The 26,820-nt window shown below is 39.3% G+C and overlaps 1 protein-coding gene across 4 annotated transcripts in view; it reads right to left on the bottom strand.

The window, feature by feature from the left end:
• Window positions 1-26,820, bottom strand: part of Rngtt (RNA guanylyltransferase and 5'-phosphatase) — a 228,913-nt gene that overhangs the window by 184,917 nt on the left and 17,176 nt on the right. For all 4 annotated transcript variants that reach the window (XM_052176203.1, XM_052176206.1, XM_052176204.1 and 1 more), the window contains 3 exons: window positions 25,431-25,671; window positions 14,318-14,427; window positions 13,262-13,363 (listed from right to left, as the gene is read on the bottom strand). In XM_052176203.1, the coding sequence (XP_052032163.1) occupies window positions 13,262-13,363; window positions 14,318-14,427; window positions 25,431-25,671 (453 nt within the window). The remainder of the gene's footprint in view (window positions 1-13,261; window positions 13,364-14,317; window positions 14,428-25,430; window positions 25,672-26,820) is intronic.

Genomic DNA, 26,820 nt, shown 5'->3' with positions numbered 1-26,820 from the left:
ATGTAATAACATTTTTTTTCTTTAAAAGCACAGAAATGCTATGAGAATATGTTTTTGTTTTAACCCCAGGTGTGGGATATGGGGCTGCTTCAGATGTCCACAGTAGCTGACTATGATTGTCTCATGATCTGGCAGGGATGGGATTTTACCAGCTGAAGATAGTATACATTTGGAATTCTGGTGTCTATGCATAGAAATAAAACCCTAAGACACCTATCCATTCATGTATACCCACATACACATAAACATGCACACATATATATGTACCAACAAAGAAGAGAAAGACAAAACTGCTGTTTTGTGTGCAGTTTCCCTGATCATTCACAGTCACCAAAAGCCTTCACCTACTAAGGGGTTCAGAAAAGTTAAAGGAGTTAGTGTGTCCATGTTTTCAGTGGCATTGCTCCCAATATCCAAGACACAGACGACACTCATCATTGTATCCTGAGTGATAAATAACCAAATTATGGCACATATATAACATGGAATATTATTCAATCTTCAAAAGAAAATGCTCACATATAATAAGGATGATTCCTAAGAGCAATATGATAAGCCAGTCACAAACACTGTGTGGATTCACAGAAGGAATCTTGAGTAGTTAAAATCATACACAGAGGATGGGGTTGCCAGTGACAGGAAGAAAGGAATGAGGAATTACTGTTTCATGGCTACAGAGTTCCAGTTTCATAAGATGAGAGAATTCTAAATGGAGATGCTGCTGATGCCTGCCTGACTTAATTCACTGCACTCTCACAAGTGGCACAGTAAGATGGGCATGGTGACACACATCTGTGACCCCAGCACTTAGGAACCTAAGGCAGAAGGATCACAAGCTCCACACCAGCTGAACAAATAAAAGGACCCTGCATCAAAAGAGAAATAAAAGAGAGAGGGTAGTCGTAATGTTAAGAGTTATGATATTTGTATTTTGCCATAATTTTAGAAATTACATATAAAAAGTACAGAAGAGCTGGCACAGTGTAAGAAAACACAACTCAGCACTCACCCAAGACTGGCACCATGTATGGAATGGAAGGCAGTTCCTGCGGAGTCCCCACATTAGCTGTACTGGGAGGTCATGAAGCTACAAGAAGTAAAACTCAGTGGGGGCCTTAGGTACCTGCAAATTGCAGGAAAAAGTTCTGTCTCAAGGTCATTATCTCTACTTCCTGGCTCATGATGTCATGTTTAATGTTTCAGGTAGAACCAAAACTAATTTCATAAAAACAGAGGCCATATGTTCTTCACTTTACACACACACACACACACACACACACACCTTCTATTACTATAACAAGAAACTCTACTTAAAAAATATCTTTTAATGTAGATATTTTAATCTCTTCTAAGTTGACAACTAAATCCAAAAGTACAAGGACTCAAACAAACAAGAATCTGGAGATGTTTGTCTGTAATCCAAGCACCTGGAGGTGACAGGAAGATTCCTGAGAATTCAAGGGTATCCTTGACTACACAAACCCAAGACTAGCCTGAGATACATGAAGCCCTGCACCCCTGCCTCCCAAAATTAACAAAAGCAAACCAAGTGGCTGAGCAGGTTTAGGCACCTGGCATCAAGCCTAACAACTTGACTCCTCCATCCCTGGGACTACACTGCAGAGAGAACTCACTTCGCCAAGGTGTCCTCTTGACTTCCAATTGTGCGTGCCTGGAGATCATACTCACGGACACTCACACACATACAAACCACAAAAACAAACTAAAATGTAATTAAATTAATTTTTAAAACAGGAAAGAAAAATTAAGGCTTACTCAATAAGCATTATTAATAAAGGACCTGAACAAGACAGTGTGTCTCCAGCTTTGCTCTCCTATCTGTTAACTTAGGAAAAGGAAGTCCATCATTGCTCCCTAGAAGTGTGGTCCCAATTGTACACCAGCTTTACCCAGAAGAAACCTGTTAGTACCACATAATCTAGGATCAGGCTCCAATCCAGATGTACAGAATGAAAATCTGCAACTTATAAGAAACTTGGCTGAATTTTAAAACTCCTCTACTGAAGTAAGGGGGTGGGGGGGAGGAAGTACCACCAAAGAATCTACCCAAGTTACAGTCAATAAATTTTTCCTCTCTTCATGGCAACAGAAAAGTTCTTATTTTGATCCTGAGGATAAAAAGCTAGATAGGAGTAAATAATAAGAACTATAATAGATAACAATATAGACAAACCATGACAACAAGTAAGTTCCACATTCTAATGTTTGCACTGGATACACAACTAACGACTATAGTCATGTCAAAAACTGTTATCAAGTACCAAAAAAGATTTCCTTAATAGATAATTGAAAATAAGGAATTAAAGAATTGAAAGAATAACTATAAGGGTCAAAGTGAACAGGGGCTGAAGTGAGAGGGAGAAGGGAATGGGGGGAGGAAGAATTGAAAGAATAACTGTAAAATACATGACCATAAGATTTCCCCTTGCTAGCCTGGCGGTGGTGGCTCATGCCTGTAATCCCAGAACTTGGGAAGCAGAGGCAGGCGAATTTCTGAGTTCGATGCCAGCCTGGTCTACAGAGTGAGTTTCAAGACAGCCAGGGCTACATAGAGAAACCCTGTCTCGAAAAAAACAAATCCAAAAATCAAAAAAAAAAAAAAAGATTTCCCCTTGCCTCTCCGTGAAAGAGACCTTGGAAAGGGGTTTCTGGGTGTAGCCCTCTGGGATATCATTTTCTTTTCTCCTCCAGTTAGCAAAGATAATACAGCACTGACATAACTATTTGCACATTCTGCCTTCCTTCCACATCTCCATGGAAATATCCTCCTAAAGCTGGAGGAGTGGCTTTTGCTCCAAGAGACCTGGTGCCCTCTTCTGGCCTTCAGAGGTACTTACATGGAAGTGAACACTTACCTGCATATACAGCATGTTCTCTCTCTCTCTCTCTCTCTCTCTCTCTCTCTCTCTCTCTCTCTCTCTCTCTCACACACACACACACACACACACACACACACGTAGAAAAAGAGAAAAAAATCTTAAATAAAAAGTTATTTTAAAAAGGTCACAAAAGCCCACATCCCATGAAGACGGAAATAAAGGACCTTCTATCTGTAACATGCTAGAGCTGACACAGCAGTCAAAGTCAGGAGACTCGCAGCTCAGCAACCTCTACACTTTGTCCTGCTCCAAACTGAAGGGCTGATGCGCCACTTCCGTAACAATCTCCTCTCTACAGCCTAAGCACCTGAGAGTCTGAGGACTACAACTCACAGCATGTGCATCGCTCACTTGGCCAGCCTTCTTCTTCCTGTTGTGCCATTAGCACCCTTCACTAACCCTTTTCCTAAAAGCCCTGCATTATAAGAGTGTATACAAATTCAAGACAATTCTACGTCATTTTGTGCTCTAATGTCTTCTCTTTAAAAAGAAATCAGCTAAATTGTGACCCTTTCAAGGGCATGAAACATGTCAATCATCATCATTATTTCAAATACACACATACTCATTTACCTCCCAAATATTACTACTGTATATCAAAATATCCTATGACATATCACAATATTGTACTCTGTGGCTCAGAATGGGCTGCCCAAATAACAATCTTCTAAAACTTAGCAGATAATGAACATTTTAAGCAGCATCTGCATATTCTTGTAATTGTTACTCAATTTTTTTCAAGAAATATTTTATTGAAAATACCTAATCTACAATGAACTTAAGATATCATCTCTAACATACTATATTATATAAACATTTTACGACAAATATCCTGTGTTATTTGTTATAAATTCAGAAGCAAAGCCTTTGAGAATCTCCACATGGGTACCTACTGCTCTCTTGCAGAATTCTGATCTTTCCCACTGCTTTGCTTTAAATAACTTCCCCATTACTTTGCAAAACAAATAAACATTTAGAAATGAGCTAACCATGGAACTTTGGTATTTCTAAGAAACAATATTAAGAGCATGTGAAAAGAGAAGAGCGTGTGTGCTGGCACACACCTGTAATCCCAGCACTTGGGAGGAGGATGCAGGGAGCCCAAGGCCAACTTGGGCTACATGAGACCCTATGTCAAAATCTTCTAAGCCTAAAAGTAAAAAGTAGGAAATACTTGGTTTTCACTGACTGTTGATGCACACAGAAAAACAAAACAAAAACAAAAACAGAATAGCATAATGTTGGCTGTCAGGCCATTTTTTATTTACTTAGGTGAATGGCTGTAATGTCTGCATGTATGTCAGTAGAGCACATGATGGCCTGTGCCCTCAAAGGCCAGAAGAGGGTGACTAGATTCTTTGAAACTTATATGGAACCTGGGAATCAAACCTGGTTCCTCAAGAAGTACAGTAATATGCTTAACCACTGAAGCTTTATCATCTCTCCAGCTCCTCAGGGTATTTTTTTAAATGAGTTTTAATTTCCTCGATTAGTTAATGTCAAAAATAAAATGAAACAAAACCAGGGGAATGGAAACTTGTACAACTTTCCTGTCAGACCCAGAGGCCGGTGGCTGGGCTGACAGTGTCAGCAGTAGACAACACGTAAAGGAGAAAGTTGTTCACCACCTCTGTGGCCAGCTGCTATGCGTGAAGAGTTCTTTCCAGGCAAGCAGGTCTGCATAATCTAATCTGTCACTATAACTCTGGATAGACCTCACTGAATCATGCAGACAAAAACTAAAGCTTGTTTTGTGTCTCTTTTATGCACAGAGATGGCACTTTCGAAAATCAGAATGACTTTTACAAGGTTATAAGCACTTGGCCATGGGGTAGAGCTAAACTATGACCTCCACTTTCATTTTTCTTTAGCATTAATGAAAAATATTTAATGGGTTGCACTACTAGAAATCAACTCCTCTGAGAGAAGGCTCAGTGGTCTGTTGCTGCTCTTCCAGAAGACCTGAGCTCAGCTACCAGCACTCACATCCCAGGCTTCGACCCACCTGTAGCTCTGCTCTGCTCTGTCCAGGAGCACCAACATACACATAAAGACGCTCATACAGATAGGCACATAAAAATAATCTCTTCTTAAAAGCTGGGTGCTACTTTGTTTATAATGACAGAAAAGCACCATGAGATTTTGCATGGATCATTCTAACAGCTAAAAACAAGTGTCTATAACACTAAAGAAGACAAAAAGAAAAAGATCAGATATACATATATTCAAAAGGCCAGATAGCAAGGAATTCTCAGTATATAGACACTTCAAGTTTATAATTTAAGCAGCAATTATTTTGTTTTAATTATATTCTATATCCTATATCATCAAGAGTTTACTTTTTATCAGGCAAAGCTAACACACACAAAACTTAAATGTTTTCTATAAAATTCATAAAACAAAATCTAATTCTCTATCACATAAGAGTATTTTTTAAATTAAGTTTCCTAAATTCCAAAGTATTATTAAAACTGGTCCAAGAAAGCTTACCTGCCAGGAAAATTATCAGCAGTAGCTACTTTGTTCAAGCTAGGCTGAAAGCCAGAGGCACACTGTACTAAGATGGACTGCCTATAAAAATCTTTGAATTGGATTGTACAATTAATACACTCAGTTCCCCATTTCTTTACTAATTTCACAGATAACAATTCATTTTGGGAACCAAACTATTATCAAACAAAATTTGAATTTAGCTCCTTTAAGAAGATAGAATTAAGGGGGAAAAAAAACACAGAAATAGAAATGGAACATAGTTTTTTAAAATGCAGGGTTATAGAGCTTTTTCAAACTATACCTACCACAGGGCTATTTCTCAGAATAACTATTCTTCCCAGGCAAACCCAAGATCTTGTCCTTATGAACATCAGCCTTCAGATGTAAGAGAAAAGCCCCACACCAACACCCATTTCCTATTAAATTTCTCACTCCCAACAATTAAAAGAAAATAAACATGAGATGAAAAAAAGATCCTCACACCACCTATTTTTGAGGCTGGTACACCATTGCTAAAAAAAAAAAAAAAATTCAGATTTGTTCTCATTGTGGAAGTCTAACTGGTTTGAAGCTTGCTTTGTCATTCAAGCTGACCTGGACTTTGGGTTCTACCTGCCTCAGCCTAACAAGTGTGTGCCACTATTTGGTCACGTGGATGATCTTTTCTCTAACAACGGTAACTGCAATGCACAAAAGAATATGTCAGCATTATCAAAGAAGCTGATTTTCCATAATGTGTACATAACCCACTTGATTGCTGCTAAACACTTAACTCCCAATCGACAGAATTCTGAGATGTATAATACAATAGCTACCATTACAATTCTATTGTCTTACAGAGACACCAAATTAAAGCTGCTCTTCTGATGCCACCTTGTTGAGGTCATAAAATGCCAACCCTAAGCCAGGAAGTTTTTAGCAATGAAACGCTAATAAATCATTAAAATAAAATATTGAAGATTATCAATGCTTGGAAGGCAAAGGTAGAAAGATCTCTGTGTGCAGAAAACATTCTCTAACAACTATATTGGAGTTCTGCTCCCAGGGTGACCTTGAATTCAATACATGGCTAAGATTTTACCTCGAATCCTGATCCTCCTGCCTCTGCCTCCCAAGTGCAGTGATCAGAGGCAAGTGGCAACACTGGAATTTTTCCTTCCAAGTTTTCAGTGTGGAAAACAGCATGCCTGGCTGATGTTCCTGCTCTAAGTTCCTAGGTGAAGCTCAAAAAACCCCCTTCTACAACCGTCGACTCTCCTACAACTTCAGGTTGGAATGATCTCCAAACTAAAACTCTCGGCTGCACCTGGATCCTGGGACCCCCATCATGTGTTGGCCACATTCCTCCTAAGGGTGGTACGGGACAACACATCCCAGTCAGAAGTAGTAACCCTTCCAAAGCCCAGCGCGCTCGCTCCCTTCCTACCATCGCTGCTGGGAGCATCAGAGCATCAGACAATCTGAGCTCAAGATGTACTTGTTTGCTGTTTTGTAAACTAACAGATACTACTTAAAAGACAAAGGAAACCTTTGCTATCGGTTTGATGGTGTCTTGTGAGCCAGCAAAATCATTCTGGATCCTTATTCCACTGTGTGAAACCGCTCAACTTTGACAATTTGTGTGTGCTTCCACATTTATAATGTTTGGAAATTTTTGTTTTTAAGTCTATTGTTGTCATTGGGAGGGCAAGGGGGTAGTTAAGCTGGAGCCTTGCTGTTTTACCTATTTGGGACTTGCTTTTAGCTCATGAATTCTACAAATCGTGTGGCCTTGGCTTCCAGAGTCACTAGGACCTCAGGCATGTCACAATGCCTGATGTGATGGTTTTTGCTTTTATAACAATACTGCTATACAGTTAGCTCACTCAATAGGCAATAAAGAGCCTACAATCAACCACACCATACTGAAAGAAGATTTGATTCACGGAAGCTTCGGTGAATAATTGAACTTCAATGCTGTGAAAGACAATCAGAATTACCCAACTAAATTGTTCTCAGATACTGAGATGTTTGACGTTTTAAACTGCAAAATGTTGGGTAACTTTGACAAACTAATAAAAATAGGAAAAGAAAGAAGGAACAAAAACCTTTTCATTGTTTACCATTTCAACAAACTTCTGGACGACAAAAAGTATACAAGGATCAAGAACCACACACAACGGCAGCAGGCTCCTCCACACCTGGAGCTACTGTCTTACACAGCCCAGGATGCAGACTCAGTGTCAACTCAAAGAGTGACACAACATGCAGACCAAAAAAGAAACCCACTTTAAACTAAATTTTCACGTCTCAGATACAGGCACACTGAAATCAGTGGTAACAGAAAGGAGGGTTCCTCAGCACAACAGCTCTGTCAAGTTCAAGTCAGAAGCCCATGGCCCAAGAGCTTCAAAGAGGCTTCCGGCCTCATGGTTCTCTAGTCTGGGTGGTGCTGGGGAAGAGAACTCTTAGTACAAGCTGCCCTTGACTTTACAGCAGTGTGGGTTCCAGCTCCTCACTGGGAGGTCTAAGTGGTACCTGTGGTCACTGCCACAATGAGCACACTTCTAGCTTCAGCCCCACTCTAGTAAACAGACAATGCAGGTGCTAACCAGGCTGGAAGAAAAGCAGTAACCACTCCTCATCTCACTGGGACCTTTTCTATCTTTGACTTCACTTTAAAATGCCTTTGTAAGCAATTCATGGATCAAATCCCTACATCTTTGAAATGTTAAAGTGGTTTCTTGACATTTAAAAAGACACACAAAAAGGAAGGGGCTGGAGAGCTGGCCCAATGATTAAGAGCACTGACTGCTCTTTCAGAGATCCTGAATTCAACTCCCAGCAAGCACATGGTGGCTCACACCCATGTGTAATCGGTGGGATCCAACGCCGTCTTCGGTTGGGTCTGAAGACAGCTACAGTGTACTCACATACATAAAATAAATAAATCTCAAAAAGAAAAAAAAGAAAGGAAGGAAGGAAGGAAGGAAGGAAGGAAGGAAGGAAGGAAGGAAGGAAGGAAGGTAGGTAGGTCTGGAGAGATGGCTCAGAGGTTAAGAGCACTGGATGCTCTTCCAGAGGACCCAGATTCAAATCCCACCACCCACATGGCAGCTCACAACTGTCTGTAACTCCGAGATCTGACACTCTCACACAGACATACATACATGTAGGCAAAACACCAATGCACATGAAAATTTTTAAAAACTAAATAATTTTTTTTTTAAGATCCATTCCACTGATCTAAAAATATTTCTAGCCAGGCAGTGGTGGCGCACACCTGTAATCCCAGCACTCTGGGAGGCAGAGGCAGGCGAATTTCTGAGTGCAAGGCCAGCCTGGTCTACAGAGTGAGTTGCAGGACAGCCAGGGCTACACAGAGAAACCCTGACTCAAAAAAAAAAACAAAAACAAAAACAAAAAAATCTAAAAAACCAAAAAAACAAACAAAAAAATATTTCTAGTAGGGAAAAATTTATTTTCACCATTTAATTTCCCCCACAGTGCTGGGCATGCTGATATATACCTACAATCCCAATCCTAGGGAGGTGGTGGCAAGAGAAGCCCTGGTTCTGGGTCAGCCTCTGCTATGCAGAAAGCCCCAGATTGTCTAGGCAGACCTTGCCCCCTCTCTTTCAATTAATTTTTTTAACTTTTTAGGGGCTATAGAGATGGAGTAGTTACAAGCACTTGTTTCTCTTCCAAAGAACTTGAATTAAATCACCTGCACCTATAATCACTCCATGGGCACCTGCGCATATGTGACTTGCATACACACACAGAGAATTTTTTTTAATTTATTTAATGTTTTTAAAATCTGTTTACCAGGGCTAGAGAGATAGCTCAGCAGTTGAAAATACTCCCTGCTCTTGTAGAGGACCCAGGTTTGATTCCCAGCACTACACATCAAGAGTTATTCTGTAACTTCAGATATGGTAACTCTTCTGACCTCTGACAGCTCTGTACACAGGTGGCACACACACATACACTGAGGCAAACACATATTCATAAAATAATTTTTAAAAACTATGTTTACCAAAGTGTCTATAAATAGTAACTCCTGAAAATATTAAAAGTTAGGACTTGAAGCCAGTGAGATGGCTCAGCAGGTAAAGACACTTAACTCCAAGCCTAAAGATCTGAGTTAATCCCAGGAACCCACATGATGGAGAAAGAGAACCAATCCAGACAAGTTGCCCCTTACCTCTATACATGTTCTGAGGCTCACACCTGCCTATATGAAAACACATAAACACACTAGATAGATAGATAGATAGATAGATAGATAGATAGATAGATAGATAGATAGATAGATGATAGATAGATAGATGATAGATAGATAGATAGATAGATAGATAGATAGATAGATAGATAGATAGATAGATGAGACAGACAGACAGACAGACAGACCGACAGACAATTAAAATTTAAGTCAGGACTGGAGATGTAGCTCAGAAACAGACTGCTTGCCTAGGATGCCCTGGGTTCTAGCACTAGCTCCACTCAACAAACACTGTTTAGGGTTAATAAAACAAGAATGGGAAGACTAAACCTGCAGCCAGTGAAGAGTAACAGTGAAATAACTACAACGGAATACTAAAGGAAAGAGGATAGAGAGATGCTGGTGAACTACAGGAACAGCAACTCACGCACAGCTCAAAGTAGAAACAAAATATAATTTAGAGACTTGGCACAGCATTCAAGAAGTAAAACATAAAAATGGCTGAAAGCAGTTGCTTTATGGAATAGAGCTGATGGAAAGGAAGAAGAATAAAGACAGACTATAACTTTTATCTATTATAAGCTTCCCAGTATTATTTAGCTTATCTAAATACAAAAACAAAAAAACTATACATTTCTATTAAATAAAAAAAAGTTTAATGAGAAGGAAGTAATATTAAGGATTACAAACATGAACCACCACATATGGTGCTCTACTTCTGCTTTAAAAAAACTTTCCACATTTTTTAGACACAGGATTAAACGTCTGCTCTGCTGATCAGAACATCTATAATCCAAAATGCTTAAATCTAAAACTTATGGAATACTGATCTGAAACTGAAATACTGACTGCAAAACTGTTTAAAGTCAGCCGGGTAGTGGTGGTGCACGCCTGTAATCCCAGCACTTGGGAGGCAGAGGCAGGCAGATTTCTGAGTTCAAGGCCAGCCTGGTCTACAGAGTGAGTTCCAGGACAGCCAGGGCTACACAGAGAAACCCTGTCTCGGAAAAACCATCCCAAAAAAAAAAAAAAAAAAAAAAAAAAAAAAGGTTGTTTAAAGTCTGTCTATACCTACTGGGTATAATTATCTTTAGAATCATTTCCATAAATCCCACCCCCAGAAAAGCAAATTTTCTCGTTGTGTAACACTCAAAGTATCTCAGAGTATCACAGCACTCTGGCTCACAGCATTTCAGATAAAGTGTTTACCCATAACAACAACAGATATTATTTCTACAAGGCACTGCTCACCCCGTGACAGGTACTGTGCAGTTCTAACATTACAAAAACCAGGAAGAAAATCACCATAGTTTCTCTATAGCTTACTTATAATAGAACAATAGGTATCATTTCACATTTCCATGGAAAATCTGAAAATAGGGAAATGGAATCAGACAGAAGAACTGAGGAGTGATGTCTGAAGGAACAAAGACCCAATTCTTAATATCATTTATCCAAAGAGAGTAGATAAATATTTTCATGAGATGTTTTCTTCCTGAGGTTTGATAAAGAAGACAATATCAAAAAGAAGTAAATGAAAATTAAAATAGCCAAAGAATTTTTTTTAAATAATGAAGACAACATTTGGCAATACAGAAAATACTGTAGCAGAGCTCACATGCATGAGACCCAAAATTCAATTCCTAGCACAACCAAAATTAAAAATAGTTCATATGCTCTTCCAGAGGTCCTGAGTTTAAGTCTCAGCAACCACATGGTGGATAACAACCATCTGTAATGGGATCCGATGCCCTCTTCTGGTGTGTCTGAAGAGAGCAACAGTGAACTCACATACACTAAATAAAAATAGTTCGTATGGCTGAATACCATTTTGTCTATATTCCAGACCCACTCTTGCTGCTTATTGTACTGTGGCTTCAGAAAAGCTGCCCCCCTTTCTATATTTCACTCTCCTAAGTTATAGACTGGGATGACAACAGTAGCTGGGTTAAACAGTTATAAGAATTAAAGAGATGTTCTGTATACACACTTAGAAAAGTGCCTAATACCAAGTAAGTAGTCAATAACTGTTACCTGTCTTAACTGTTCCTACGCTGCATAACCATGCTGCTATTTTAAAAGTATAAACTAAAGTGATAACAACTCTTCTATTCTTTTAGTTTTATGAATATTTATATCAGTGAAATTTGGCGTTGTTTTTAGGAAAAGCTCATTTTCCAACTGTCAAACTGGCTATTTCCTCAAACGGCCAGTGAAGTGATGAAATGAAACAGGCACTCCTACACAACCCCATAAAAGGAATGACCACCTCTACAAGACACATTTACCATACTCCTTATCTAAGAAATTCTACTTTTATCATAATCGACACGAAAAAATATAAAGAAATCAGTATGGCTAGTTATAACAAAGAACTGGTAATATTCTCAATACCTCAAGAATAAACATCATGGCTGCAATCAGGTTTTGGCTTGTTTGGTTTGGTTTTGGGGGTTGGTTTATTTTATTTGGGGATTTTTTTTTTTTTTTGTGGTGGTGGTGGTGCTGGTCGTGGTGGTGGTGGTGTTTTTTAGGGGTTTTTAATTGTTTGGTGTTGATTAGGGTGGTTTTTTTCCTTGTTTTTTGTTTTGTTTGTTTTTCAAGACAGGGTTTCTCTGTGAAGCACTGGTTGTACTGAAACTTACTTTGTAGATCAGGCTGGTCTCAACCTTAACAGAGATCTGCCTGCCCCACCACACACCACCACCACCACCACCACCACCACCACCACCACCCCTACCACCCACCCCCAACCCCCACATATACACACACACACACACACACACACACACACACACACACACACACACTTGTGCTGGGATTAAAGCCCTCCTCCCACGACCCAAAGGAAAAGGTCATGATATTTTGTGAATAATGTTAATATGAATATGTTAGTTTGCTGGTTTGTGTTGAAGTATACTCCTGCACTCCACAATAATCTTGAACTGGTTATATAGTTAAGGATGACCTTGAATTTCTGATGCTCTAGCCACCATCTCCCAAATGTTGGGATTAGAGGCTTCAATCACTATTCCCAGTTTTATTCAATGTTAAAAATTGAACTGAGGGCCTTAGCCCATGCTAGGCAGGTACCATACCAAATGACTACATCCCTGACCCCTAAGTTAAGTTTTACTGAAATATATTTATGTAAGAACAATGGAGTAAGGGAAGATATAACTAGCAACTAAATTATGAAATAAAGATAATAAAAAGCAATCCCAAATGTGAGCATGGTGGTGTATGTCTATAATTCCAAAACTTAGGAAACAGGTAAGAGGATTGAATGTTCTTTCTATGCATTCAGTATGAACAAGTAGAATGGCTCTGACCTTTCTGACCTTAACCGCTGCAATAGGACTACTGCAGGTTCACAGGGTGTGTGAAGCTAGCCTAGGCTACAAAGTAATGCCATCTCAAAAAATGTTAAAATTCATTTAGATTTATATAAACCAACAGAACTCTCAATCCAAATATTCAGCACAATAAACTAAAAGTGTTTATACAGCTTAGAATACCAATAAAATGAAAGCTATATAATTTCTGAAACATTCATTTTGCTGTTCAAGTCAGAAACTCCTGAGGACACACTTTCCCTACCAATGTAATATTCATTCTTCAAGCATTAGTTATTTCTGTAAATGTTTTTAGTAGTGGAACTTACCGAGTACCGTCTGCTTTCCAGCTTACTTTATATGGCTTCTGCTCTAAAAGTCTAATATTTTGCTTGTCCATAGAGACAGGCTGTGCTCCAGGGAACCCAGACCTTAAAGAAAGAACATGACTCTGTCATGGCTACAACCCATACAATGCACTCTTGTGTTAAACCAACCTCAAATGTCTCACATGTTGGTCACAATGTTCTTCCTATCATGAGAATAATTTCAAATGGAATAGCATCAGCTATCACAAAAGTTCTAACAAAAGATTATCATTGTCAGCCAGGAGTAGTGGTGCATACCTTTAATCCCAGCACTCAGGAAGGCAGAAACAGATGGATTTATGAATTCAAGGCCAGCCTAGCCTACACTAAATTTCAAGACAACCAGAGCTACAAAGTCTCAGGAGAAAAAAGTTTAACAATTTCTTGACATTTTTAAATACAAGTTTACAATGAACTAAATTGCCACTGCTATAATATAAATATTGGGCTAATTTAAGAATGTTTATTATATAGAGGGAACTCAGTGGCTAAATGCTTATGTAAAAATGAAGTGTTGGGGTCCCCAGCACCCATATAAAAGCCAAGCCTGGAAGCACATGCTATAGTCCCAGCAGTAAGGAGTGGGGAGGGCAGGGTTGTCCTAGGGTCTAGTACTGTCAAGGCAATTCAGCTGAAATTCAAGCTTTTCTCTGAAGTATAAGACACGCCCGCCTGCTTGCTATGCATGCTCAATGTGGGGAAAGCACAGAGGAAGGAAGTGCAACAGACACTGGGAGTCTTCCTCTATTATTCTCCACAGCAGCAGCGGACACAAAGGGATCAAAGAGAAAATCTCTGGTGACAACAGCAATGCTGCATTCTTGAAAAAGATTTGCTTGCGGCCTCTGACCCTGATTCAGCATGACTGTTACAGATTTCCTTGAATAACCCTGAAATCCCCTTAAGCACTCAATTCACACTAACTTTAAGAAGCAAAAATGCCCAATTAATGTCTGTATTGGCTGTAAGTGTTACATAAGGAATAAATTTTATTTAAAACTTGAAAATATTTCTTACCCTTCCCAGCCACAAAACTGATGACATTTCTGCTGTACCTCTCCTAACTTTGGTTGAGTTGTTACTTGAGTTACACCTTTAACAGTTATGCCTTCCAAGAAAATAGCTCCCTTTAGAGAAAAGAGAAAAAATTACAATAAATATATATGTGTATAAATATATACACACATATATAATTTAGAGGAAAACATATTTACAAAGAAATAAATCAATGTATTTTCACAAACCTAAGAAAATTCATATTAAACAGAAACAATTTATTTCCACAAACCTAAGAAAATTCATATTAAACAGAAACGGTCTGCTCCTCCTGCTCTACCAGTGACATCTATAACCCACCAGTTACAGAGGGGGCTCAAACAAAGGGATTATAATTCTAAGGCTACCTTAGGCTATATAATAAGATCTAGTCTCAAAGCTAAAGAAAACAAATGGTATTCTCTAGGAAAGTCTACAAAATCTTCTAAGCTTGGGTTTTTATACTTTTTTAAAACTAGAACATTAGTCTAAATGTGTCTGCTGCCATTAGTATCAATAAAACTCTACATAATAACTCTGGCTGATAATGTCATTAAAGAATAAGAAAATGTGGTCTACAAGTTGCAAAGTTAAGCCTTCTGGTCAAGACTTGGCAAGCAAGGCACTAAGGAAGAGGAAGAAAAATATTACAAGTGATTTAGATAGATAGATAGATAGATAGATAGATAGATAGACAGACAGACAGACAGACAGACAGACAGACATCACTGTCTTGGGGCAGGGGCTAAAGAGAAGGCCAATGGTTAAGAACACTCACTGTTCTTGGTTTAATTCCAAGTACCCACAGGGCACCTTACAACTATCTGCAACTCTAGTCTCATACCTCCATGGACACCAGACATACAAGTGGTACAAACATACATGCAAGCAAAACACTCATACACATAAAATAAATCTTTAAAAAGGAAACACACTTCTAATATCAGCTGTGGTGATGCCTAACTGTCATTCCAGTGCTATGGTAGCTGAGGCAGCAAGTCTACAAATTCAAGATCAGCCTGGGCTACACAATAAGTCTGAGGCTAGCTAGGCTGTATACTGACAGCCTGTCTAAAATTAACTTAAAAAATCAATTCTTGGGCTGGTGAAATGGCTCAGAGGTTAAGAGCACTGACTGCTCTTCCAAAGGTCCCAAGTTCAAATCCCAGCAACCACATGGTGGTTCACAACCATTCTAACAAGATCTGATGTCCAGAAGAGTGTACTTACATATAACAATAAATAAAATAAATTTAAAAAAAAAAAATCAGTTCTTGTTTCCAGCCGCCATTTGCACCAGAGAGCCAGGCGGCTCCACAGCCTTCTCTGCACGGTCCACCAGGAGAGAGAGTGATCTCCCAGCAGTGCCTCCACTTTATGAGTGTGGAGGTGAGATCTCCACCTTCTCTCCAATATCTCTCTGGAAGGGAACAGTTAGGAGCAACAGTTAGGGCTTACAATCAGTGGAGCAACTGGGACAGGAGCCTTCCAGGCACCATTAACACCAGAGAGCCAGGCAGCTCTACAGCCTTCTGTGCACAGACCCTGCCAGAAGAGAGTTGGTCTCCCAGGAGTGAGACACAGGCTTACAAGCCCACAGAAGGGACAAGCTCCAGTCAGAGACAGCAAGACCAACTAACACCAGAGATAACCAGATAGCCAGATAGCAAAAGACAAACACAAGAACATTACTGTGAACCTTGGTATGAGATAGTCTATAGCTTGGTTGGGCAAGGCCACTCCAGAGACTCAGCTCCATAATCCTGTGGCCATCAGTCACATGTGGCCATGACCCAAGCCCTAGTGTTCTGGCTGCACTCCACCTCTGTAGGCACCTGGCCACAGCCAGGCTTTTCCCACCCGGGTCCTCGAGGCTTCCTGCCCTTCCTCACTCTCTCTCTCATCCCACTCCCTCATCTCTCTCATCTCTCCCCATCTCTCTTCTTTCTCCATCTCCCACGTGGTCATGACCAGCCCTCATCTCTCTATCTTCTCTTTCTCTCTTTTCTTCTCTTTCTCCTTTTCTCATTCTACTCTTTTAATAATAAAGCATAAAACTATGAACTGTCTCTTTTATTAAATCCGCTGCATAAAAGTATGGAGCAAGCCTCAGTGTTTCCAGCTTGGTTGGACAGCCAAGCCACGTCACAACCAGCCAAGCAGCTCATAACAGGTATGGGGTGTGCATTGGCCCCACCTGCTGGGCAACTTCTAGACCCACAAGCCTCCGGGCCCCACTCCCTATCTCAGTGCTGTCCTGCGGGATTCCCTCAGGCTCTGCCTGCCAGAGTCCTCTCAAATGCAGGAACTTCTGCCTCACTTTCCTATTCCTTTTTTGCTTCACACACATTACCAATAGAAACCAAGGCCACATGGCAACATCAGAACCCAGTTCTCCCACCACAGCAAGTCCCGGATAACCCAACACACCGGAAAAGCAAGAGTTGGATTTAAAATCGCATCTCATGATGCTGATAGAGGGCTTCAAGAAGGACATAAATAACTCCCTTAAAGAAATACAGGAGGCACCCTGTACAACAGGGTGCTTGGATGCTTGGAACTTGAACCACTTTAAAGTCAGATACTAAGGAAACTTAGTATCTAAGGTCTTAGTATCATAGATACTAAGAAACTTGAACTGCTTGTCATCTTTTTTCTTTTCTTTTTCCCCTTGTGTATCATGAAATGACTAGTTTCTCTTCAGCTTGTTGGTTCCCACTGTGTATTTTTTAAAAAGTACTGTATCCAGATGCCAGTCAATAAATTGTCACACAATGAAAAAACGATATGCCACAGCATTGTAAGGTTTAATAAAATTAAATTCACACCAAAAAAAAAAAAGAGAGAAAGAAAGAAATACAGGAGAACATGGGTTAACAAGTAGAAGCCCTTAAAGTGGAAACACAAAAATCCCTTAAAGAAATACAGGAAAACATGGGTCAACAGGTAGAAGCCCTTAAAGAGGAAACACAAAAATTCCTTAAAGAATTACAGGAAAACACAAACAACCAAGTGAAGGAACTGAATAAAACCATCCAGGTACTAAAAGTGAAAGTAGAAACAATAAAGAAATCACAAAGTGAGGCATCTCTGGAGATAGAAAACCTTGGAAAGAATTCAGGAGTCATAGATGTCAGCATCTACAACAGAATACAAGAGATAGAAGAAAGAACCCCAGGTGCTGAAGATACCATAGAAAATGTTGACTCAACAGTCAAAGAAAATGCAGAATGCATAAATTGGTAACCCAAAACATCCAGAAACTCCAGGACACAATGAGAAGACCAAACCTAAGGATTATAGGTATAGACGAGAGCGAAGATTTCCAACTTAAAGGGCCAGTAAATATCTTCAACAAAATTGTAGAAGAAAACTTCCCCTAACCTAGAGAAAGAAATACTCATGAACATACAAGAAGCATTCAGAACTCCAAACAGACTGTACCAGAACAGAAACTCCTCCCAGCACATAATAATCAAAACACCAAATTCACTAAACAAAAAAAGAATATTAAAAGCAGTAAGGGAAGAAGGGCAAATAACTTATAAAGGAAGACCTATCAGAATTACACCAGACTTCTCACCAGAGATGAAGAAAGCTAGAAGATCCTGGGCAGACCTCATACAGACCTTAAGAGAACACAAATGCCAGCCCAGGCTACTATACCCAGCAAAACTCTCAATCATCATAGATGGAGAAACCAAGATAGTCCATGATAAAACCAAATTTACACAATCTTTCCACAAATCCAGTCCTACAAAGGATAATAGATGGAAAATGCCAGCACAAGGAGGGAAACTACACCTTAAAAAAAGGAAGAAAGTAATCTTGTTCCAACAAACCCAAAAGAAAGTAACCATACAAACATAAAAATAACATCCAAGAATGACAGGAAGCAACAATCACTATCCCTTAATATCTCAGCATCAATGGACTCAATTCCCCCAATAAAAAGACACAGACTAACAGAAATATTTTTCATGTAAATCCTCAACTTTAATCAGAAAAATGTTTGTAATTCCTCTTTCAATTAATTTAGTAATGTTTTTGTGTCTACCATTTTATCTGTATTTTTACCAAGATAATCTTTAATTTTAACATGTTTTTCTATATATTTCTTCAATTTTATCAGAGATATTTTCCATGTAAATCCTCAATTGTATCAGAAAATGTTTATAATTCTATTTTCAATCAACTTAGAAATATTTTTATGCCTATCATTTTATCTGTATAATTTTCCATGAAATACTTAATTTTAATGTGTTTTTCTATATATTTAATTCTATCATACTTTCCATGTAAATCTTCAATTTTTAACAGAAAATGTTTATAATTCTATTTGCAATCAACTTAGAAATATTTTTATGCCTCCCATTTTATCTGTGCAATTTTCCATGATAATCTTCAATTTTAACATATTATTCTATATTTTTGTACAATTTTATCAGAAATATTTTCCACATAAATTTTCAATTCTATCATAAAATGTATCTACTTCCTTTTTCAATTAATTTAGCAATGTTTTTATGTCTACCATTTTACTCTTTAATTTTCCATGAAAATTGTGAATTTTAACGTGTTTTTCTACACATTTCTTCAATTTTGTCAGAAATATTTTCCATGTAAATTTTCAATTTTATCATAAAATGTTTTTACTTCCTTTTTCAATAAAGAAGAGAAAAAGTCAGTTCTTTAATAAGGCTATTTCTAGCATTAAAAACTAAATAATGAAAATATTCTGAAAGCAAAGCTCTAAGACCTGTAATAGTTACTGAGAATACCCAAGTTGTGTCAATATCTCTGTAAAATTATCTTAAATATGCCCAGCTATGCTTTGTACCCGAAAGCCTCTCTCTTAGCCATCATGCTTAAAGTAAATATTAAAATATCATTTTTCTTCTCTCATATATTACATCCTCACCCTCCTCTCCACCAAGTCTCTTCCACTCCCCAAGATCCACTCTTCCTGTTTCCCTTCAGAAAAGAACAGGCCTCCCAGGGATATCAATCAAATATGGCATATCAAGTTACAGTAGGACTAGACACATACCCTCGTATCAGGGCTGGACAAGGTAACCCAGTAGGAGAAAAAGGGTCCCAAAGGCAGACTAGAGTGCAAAACATCCCTCAAAGAACACCAAGTTACACAATCATAACATATATGCAGAGGACCTGGGTCAGAACTACTACATAGGCTTCCTGGTTGTCCATTCAGTCTTTATGAGACACCATGAGCTCTGCTTACTGGATTCTGTGGGTTTTCTAGTGGTGTCCTTGAACCCTCTGGCTCACACAATCCTTCCTCCCCATCTGACATGAATTCCCGATCACCTCCTGATGTTTGGCTGTGGGTCTCTGCATTTGCTCCCATCAGGTGCTGGATGAAGCCTCTACAATGATAATTATGCTAGGCTCCAGTCTATCAGTATAGCAGAGTATTAGGATTCACTTCATTGATAATTTTCCCCCAGTGTTTGGCTCTATCCTTGGTCTCTGGGATATCCAGTTGCTGGTTCCTAGTCCTCCAGGCAGTGTCAGGCATGGGCTCCCTCTTTGGCGTGGGCCTCTAGTTTGACCAGTCATTGGTTGGCCACTCCCACAAGTTCTGTGCCATCTTTACCCTAGTACATCTTGCAGTAAATTGTAGGCCAAAGGTCTTGTGGCAGGGCTGGTGTCCCAAACCCTCCACTGAAGCTTTGACTGGTTACAGAAGATGGTCGTTCAGGCTCCATAGCCCCCATACTCGGAATCTACACTAGAGTCATGCTCGTAGAGTACAAGAAGTTCCCACTGCACTGTTTCTACCTCACCCCTACTTTCTCTGAGTGCTCTCTCCTTACATCTCCCCCATGCATGCCCTCCCATTCTCATCCCTACCAACACCCAGTCCACCCCCAAAATCTATTCTACTTCAGCTTCCCAAGGAGATTCATGCATCCCTCCTTGAGTCCTCCTTGTTACTTAGCCTCTCTGAGTCTGTGGATTGTAGCATGATTATCCTTTACTTTACAGCTAATACCCACTTATAAGTGAGTACATACCATGTTTTTCTGAGTCTGGGTTACCTCACTCAGGATTTTTTCTAGTTCCATCCATTTACCTGCAAATTTTATGTCATTATTTTTAATGGCTGAGTAATACTCCATTGTGTAAATGAACCACATTTTCTTTACCTGTTCTTTGGTTGAGGGTCATCTAGGTTGTTTCCAGGTTCTAGCGATTATGAATAAAGCAGCTATGGACACAGTTGAGCAAGTATCCTTGTGTTAGGATGGACGGTCCTTAAGGTATATGCCCAAGAGTGGTATAGATGGGGCTTGAGGTAGATCCATTCCCAGTTGTCTAAAAAACTGCCATATTGGTTTCTAAAGTGGCTGAACAAGTTATCACTCCCATCAACAATGGAGTATTTATTCCCTTTGCTCCATATCCTCAACTGCATGAGCCATCACTTGTGTTTTTGATCTTGGACATTCTGACAGGTGTAAAATGGAATCTCAAAGTAGTTTTGATTTACATTTCCCTGATGACTAAGGATGTTGAATATTTCTTAAGTATTTCTTATCCATATGAGATTACTCTGTTGAGAGTCCTCTGTTTAGATCTGTGTCTCATTTTTAACTGGATTACTTGGTTTGTTGATATCTAGTTTCTTGCATTCTTTATATATTTTGGACATTAGCCCCCTGTCATATGTGGAGTTAATAAAAATCGCTTCCCATCCTCTGGCCTGCCATTTTCTCCTATTGCCTTACAGTTGGTTTTCAGTTTCATGAGGTCCCATTTATCAACTGCTGATATTAAGAGTGAAAGTTGTCTCCTGTGCCAATACATTCAAAAGGATGCATTCCTTACTTTCTCTTATATTAGATTTAGTATATCCGATTTTATGTTGAGTTCTTCGATCCACTTGGATTTGAGTTTTGTCCAAGATGATATATATGGATCTATCTGCATTCTTCTACATGCCAACATCCAGATAGACCAGCACCATCTGTTGAAAATGCTTTCTTTTTTTCCATTGTATATTTCTAGCTTCTTTATCAAAAATCTTGTGTCTGTTATATTTAATTAAATCCCAAATCTGCTTGTAAAAGAAACACACACACACAAGGATGTTACAAATGCTAGTCAAGCATTCTATCAGTGCCTTGGTATAACTCTTTGTTGTGGGAAATATTAAAAAAGACAGCTGGCACATTCCCATACTAGTGCCAGCAAGGCAATGGTGACCCACAGACCTCATACCCAGCCAAAGGGCTCCTCTAGCCCACCGTGGGTTAGGCCACATTGCCGTGATCAGCCGGCCTGCCCACTTTCCAGCCCCAACTTGGCCAACTCTCCTGTGGTGTCCTGTGAGATCATCTCACTTCCACACAGCACCCACACATTCCACGGTCTGCCAATTCAGCCCCCAATTACACGGTAGAAGCATGATTAATTAGCCAATTAGATTTATGTATATTTAAAGTCACAATTACAGGATGCCAATACAGTAATTTCAGAGCCAATTGATAATAATAAAAGCTTTATCCCAATATTCTAATACTACATTGGACTCCATTTCGGGTTTTCCTGTGACCTCTGTCCCTTCAACTTCTAGCTCCGCTTCCCTTTTCCTGTCCAATCACAGGCCTTTACCCTAATATGATTGGACATGGAAAATCCTGCAACTTTTAAGGTCCTTTCCATTGGCAAAGATATAGAACTAAGCCTTTCAATTGTATCTCATCTCATTGTGCAAACGAGTAATTTTTACTTTAAAAAAAAAATCAAATAATGTTATTAATCATACATGCTCAAATTAATGTTGCTTTTTAAAAGTGTATATGAAAAGCCAGACAACATGGAACATGACTGTAATCAAAGCACAGACCAAATCCAGACCAGTCTGGGTAAACAGAGCGTGTGAGATGGCTCTCTTTCAACCAAGCCTAAAGACATAAGTTTGACCCCCAGGACAGGGTAGAAGGATAGATATTGTCTATTCTCTAACCAAGTTGCTTTCTGACCTCCTAAAGGTGTGCCATGGATATGCACACATGTTCACACATATGCATACATACAAATGTTTTTAAAAAGCAGTAAGCAGCTACATACCTATATGAATATTTATGTATATATTTGTAAGGGAAAAGTGTGTGTATATGTGTATTTGTATGCATACTCACATGTGTGCCTGAACGTGGCTATGCATGTGAGTATGTATATACATATGTAGGCCCCCCCATATACACACAACCAGATAAGTAAATGTTTTTTAAAAGGGGTAAGCAGCTATATACACATATTTGGGTGTGGGAATACGTATTTATAATGCATATGCATGTGGAAGTCAGAGGTTTATTTCAATCGTGAGGGGGGAGGGTTGTCATAGCATACATACACAGAAGTCATGAGTTATTTATATATATACATATATCTGTATATAAAATATATATGTATGTTTGTCTATGTGTGAGGACAAAAGAATTATGGCTCTCTTCATCAACTGCTATCTACCTTATATTCTAAGACATGGTATCTCACTAAATCTGAACGTATCGATCAGGTTAGGCTGGCCAGCAAATGAGCTCCAGAACTCCACCTGTCTCTGCCCTCTCAGCTCTAGGATTATAAATGTGCACTGACATCCCAGGTCTTTCACGGGTGCCAAGAGCCAAAACTTTTACCAGCGGAGCCATCTCTCCAGCCTTCCATCATCTTTTGAGGCAGTTTGTCACCGAACTTAATGAGTTTGCTACTATAGAAAGAATGGCTGGCCAGCAAACTCACCAAAGTTTCTCCCAAACTCACAAAACCACAGACATGCACTACTATGAATGGCTTTATGAACGTATGTATGTACATGTGAGTGTTTGTCTGCATACACACAAGTGCACAATGCATCAGAGTCCCTGGAATTTAGGTTATGTAACAGCTGTGAACTGCCATGTGGGTGCTAGGAGCTGACCCTGGGTCCTCTATAATAGTAGTAAGTGCTCGTAACTGCAGAGCCATCTCTCCAAGCCCACTTTTTTTAAATTTTATGTTCGAGTGTTTGTCTACTTTTCACATGGTGTCACATGAGAGCAGAGCCCTAGTCCTCACGTCAGTGTAAGTACTAACTGAATGAGTCATCTCACTAGCTTGACAATGAGTTCATTTTGAAATTATTTCTCTTTTCATGCAATTTACATTAGCCAGCGGCCTCATAGTCTTCAAAAAACTAAAGTAACAGCTACATTATTTATATAAAACAGTCAAGGCATTTCTCCCTCCTTGTCTATGAACTACTGTCAACTAATATGTGAGGTGTAATGCCTACCCACCAACCACAATGCATCTTAATTATTGACTTTATTAAAACTTCATTTCCTCCACAATTCTGTAACTTTCCCTTTGGTCTACTCCAAGGGGGTCTATGTACAAGTAAAGGAGTACTAGTCCTCTCAACAGATCTCTTCCCCTTCAGGAAAGAGGAGGATAACTCGATCCTGCCAGTTTTTATTAAACACAGAATCTCAAGTACCACCCCCCCCTCACCTGCGACTATGTAGCAGAGGACAGCTTTGAGCTCCTGAATCCTGGATTCAGCAGCTTCACTGTGTACCACGTATACCATGCTAGAGAACGATCCCAATTTTTCATGCATGTTTGGCAAGTATCATACCAACTTAGTTGTAGTCATACCCAACTCCTATTATTTCCTCAGACTTTTATTGCTAGAAGAGTAAGAAAAGTTGACTAGAGAAGTGGAAGTCTTCTAAATTGTATATAGTACAAAGGAAACACCACCTATGGCGGGAAATAGTTACATTAACTGTGTGACTATTTTGTAAAAAACATTCTCACTGGTTATTAAGTAACGTGCCAAGTTTATTATTAACACTAAATGTATTTAGTAGTTTATAAGCAAATCTCAACATAACATCTAAGAGTTCTTTGATTTACATAAGAAACAAAACCAAAATAAAACTTCATCCCCGCAGGTTTTTTAAAACTGCTGGGTTGCAAGGTAGTAAGCAGGTGAAGACCCTCGCTGCCAAGCCTGACTAGCTGAGTTTGCTCCCAGGACCCACATACTGAAATGACTCATACAAGCTGTCCTTTGACTCCTACCATGATATGCAAAACCCCTCCATCCAAAGAATAATTTTGTAAAACAAATTTTTAAAGTCCGATTTCTGGCTAAAGTTTAAAAGTGAGACATAGTGGGACATGTCTATAACCTATCTCAGCACTCAGAAGGCTTTGACAGGAGGTCTGGGAAGTTGAGACCAGCCTGGATTTCAGTGAGATCCCACCACACCTGCCTCATGAGATCAAGAGTTACTTAATGAGTTTCAGGTAGAAATAAAATTAATTTCATAAAATCAGAGACAATTATTATATTCTTCCCACAGGTACACACACATAGAGAGAGACAGAGAGACAAAGACAGAGACAGAGAAATAACAGAAATATAGTCCGTGGTAGTCTAATATGCTTGGCCCAGGGAGTGACACTATTAGGTGTATCCTTGTTGGACTAGGTGTGGCCTTGTTAGAGGAAGTGTGTCACTGTAGGGGTGGGCTTTGAAACCTTCCTCCTAGCTGCCTGGAAGACAGTCTGCTCCTGGCTCCTTTGAATGAAGATATATAACTCTCAGCACCTACAGCACCATGTCTGCCTGGACTGCATGGATTTCTGTCATGATGATAATGGACTGAACCTCAGGACCTGTAAGCCAGCCCCAATTAAATACTGTCCTTTATAAGAATTGCCTTGGTCATGGTGTCTCTTCACAGCAATGGAAACCCTAACTAATACAGAGCCAATATCCCACAATATGTTTAAACAAAAATCTAGAGCAGTATGGTATTTGGGAGCCACCATGGTGGCTCAGCAGATAAGGGCACTTGCAGTTTGCCTGACAATGTGAATTTCACCCCCAAGATCCAAACATACACAGCAAGAAAAGAGAACTGACTCCCACAAGTTGTCCTCTGACCTCCACCAGCATGCTGTGCCAGTCTCACACCGAGGCATTCAAGCATGCACATCCGATAAAGAAATAAAATAAATGTAATTTAAAATAATTTTAAAAGGATAATATAGTATTTGTGAACATTACCAGTTTTAACCGTTCTTTTCTCCTTTTACCAAAGGATGTACTTGAACCTGGTTCTGAGTCCTTTTTTCCATCTTCATCTTCATCTTCTTCATCATCATCTTCAAAACACCAATCTGGCAATACAGGTGGTGGTGGTGCTTCTTCTATATCTCCATAGCGACGAAAAAGTTCCTTCAAATAATCACCCTTATAGATTCCTGGTGGTCTGGCTTGGGCAAATGTAGCAACTGCTGCTTCAATGCTATGAAAAACAATCATTTTCTCACTAGTGTCCATTTATGTAGACTTATCAATTATTAACTCATACTCAAGGTACCACAAAAGTATAACTGGTGCCGGGCGATGGTGGCACACTCCTGTAATCCCAGCACTTGGGAGGCAGAGGCAGGCGGATTTCTGAGTTTGAGGCCAGCCTGGTCTACAGAGTGAGTTCCAGGACAGCCAGGGCTATACAGAGAAACCCTGTCTCAAAAAACCAAAACCAAAAAAAAAAAAAAAAAAAGTATAACTGCCTTATAAAACAGACAAATCAAAGTCTTTCTTCACCTGCAAAGCTTGCAATCAATGATAAAGTGATTCTAAAAACACGTATCTATGGTACACTGTAACATATGGTACACATATATCATCCACTATACTACATGGCCCACTATAATATATAGCCCACTATAATACATGGTATATTCTAATGTATGGTATAATGTCTAAAGCACATTAACATGAGTGCTTATGACAGACATGAATAGCCAATAAAGGGAATTTGAATAAAACATTGATGGTCAAGGTCTCTAAAAGAAAACTTGGATCAAAAAAATGTGAACAGCAAGTTAACACAATGGTTTATCAGAAACCACCAACAGAAGCTGGGCATAATCCCAGCACTCTGGGAGGCAGAGGCAGGAGAATTTCTGAGTTCAAGACCAGCCTGGTCTACAGAGTGAGTTCCAGGACAGCCAGGGCTATACAGAGAAGCCCTGTCTCAAAAAACCAAATCCAAAAAAAAACAAAAAACAAAAAACAAAAAACCTCCAACAGACCAAGGCACCAAGAACACACAACATGCACAAGCACCAACCACTGGCCGGGTCTGGCATAGGAGTCTGATGCTATTGTGCACAGTACTCTGGAAAGTACACAAAGTCAACAGCCACTGAGTATAAAAGAAACAGACCACAATCAGATGTGTTTGCCTGACTGCATTCCAAAAAAGGATCTAATGTACAAAGGTTTTAGAAATATAAATGAACATAGAGTGGGAATACGAAAATTCCTTTAGCAGTATCCTAGTCTCATAGTAATTTCAAGTAATTGGGAATCTAATCCTTCAGAATATAATTCACAAATAACATGCTCACTAAAGACAAGACTTGCCAGGTGGTGGCCCACGCCT

This window comes from Apodemus sylvaticus, chromosome 3 (assembly GCF_947179515.1).
Source record: "Apodemus sylvaticus chromosome 3, mApoSyl1.1, whole genome shotgun sequence".
NCBI lineage: Eukaryota > Metazoa > Chordata > Mammalia > Rodentia > Muridae > Apodemus > Apodemus sylvaticus.
The sequence above is the reverse complement of the archived record's forward strand: the minus strand, read 5'-3'. Positions and strand labels throughout refer to the sequence as shown.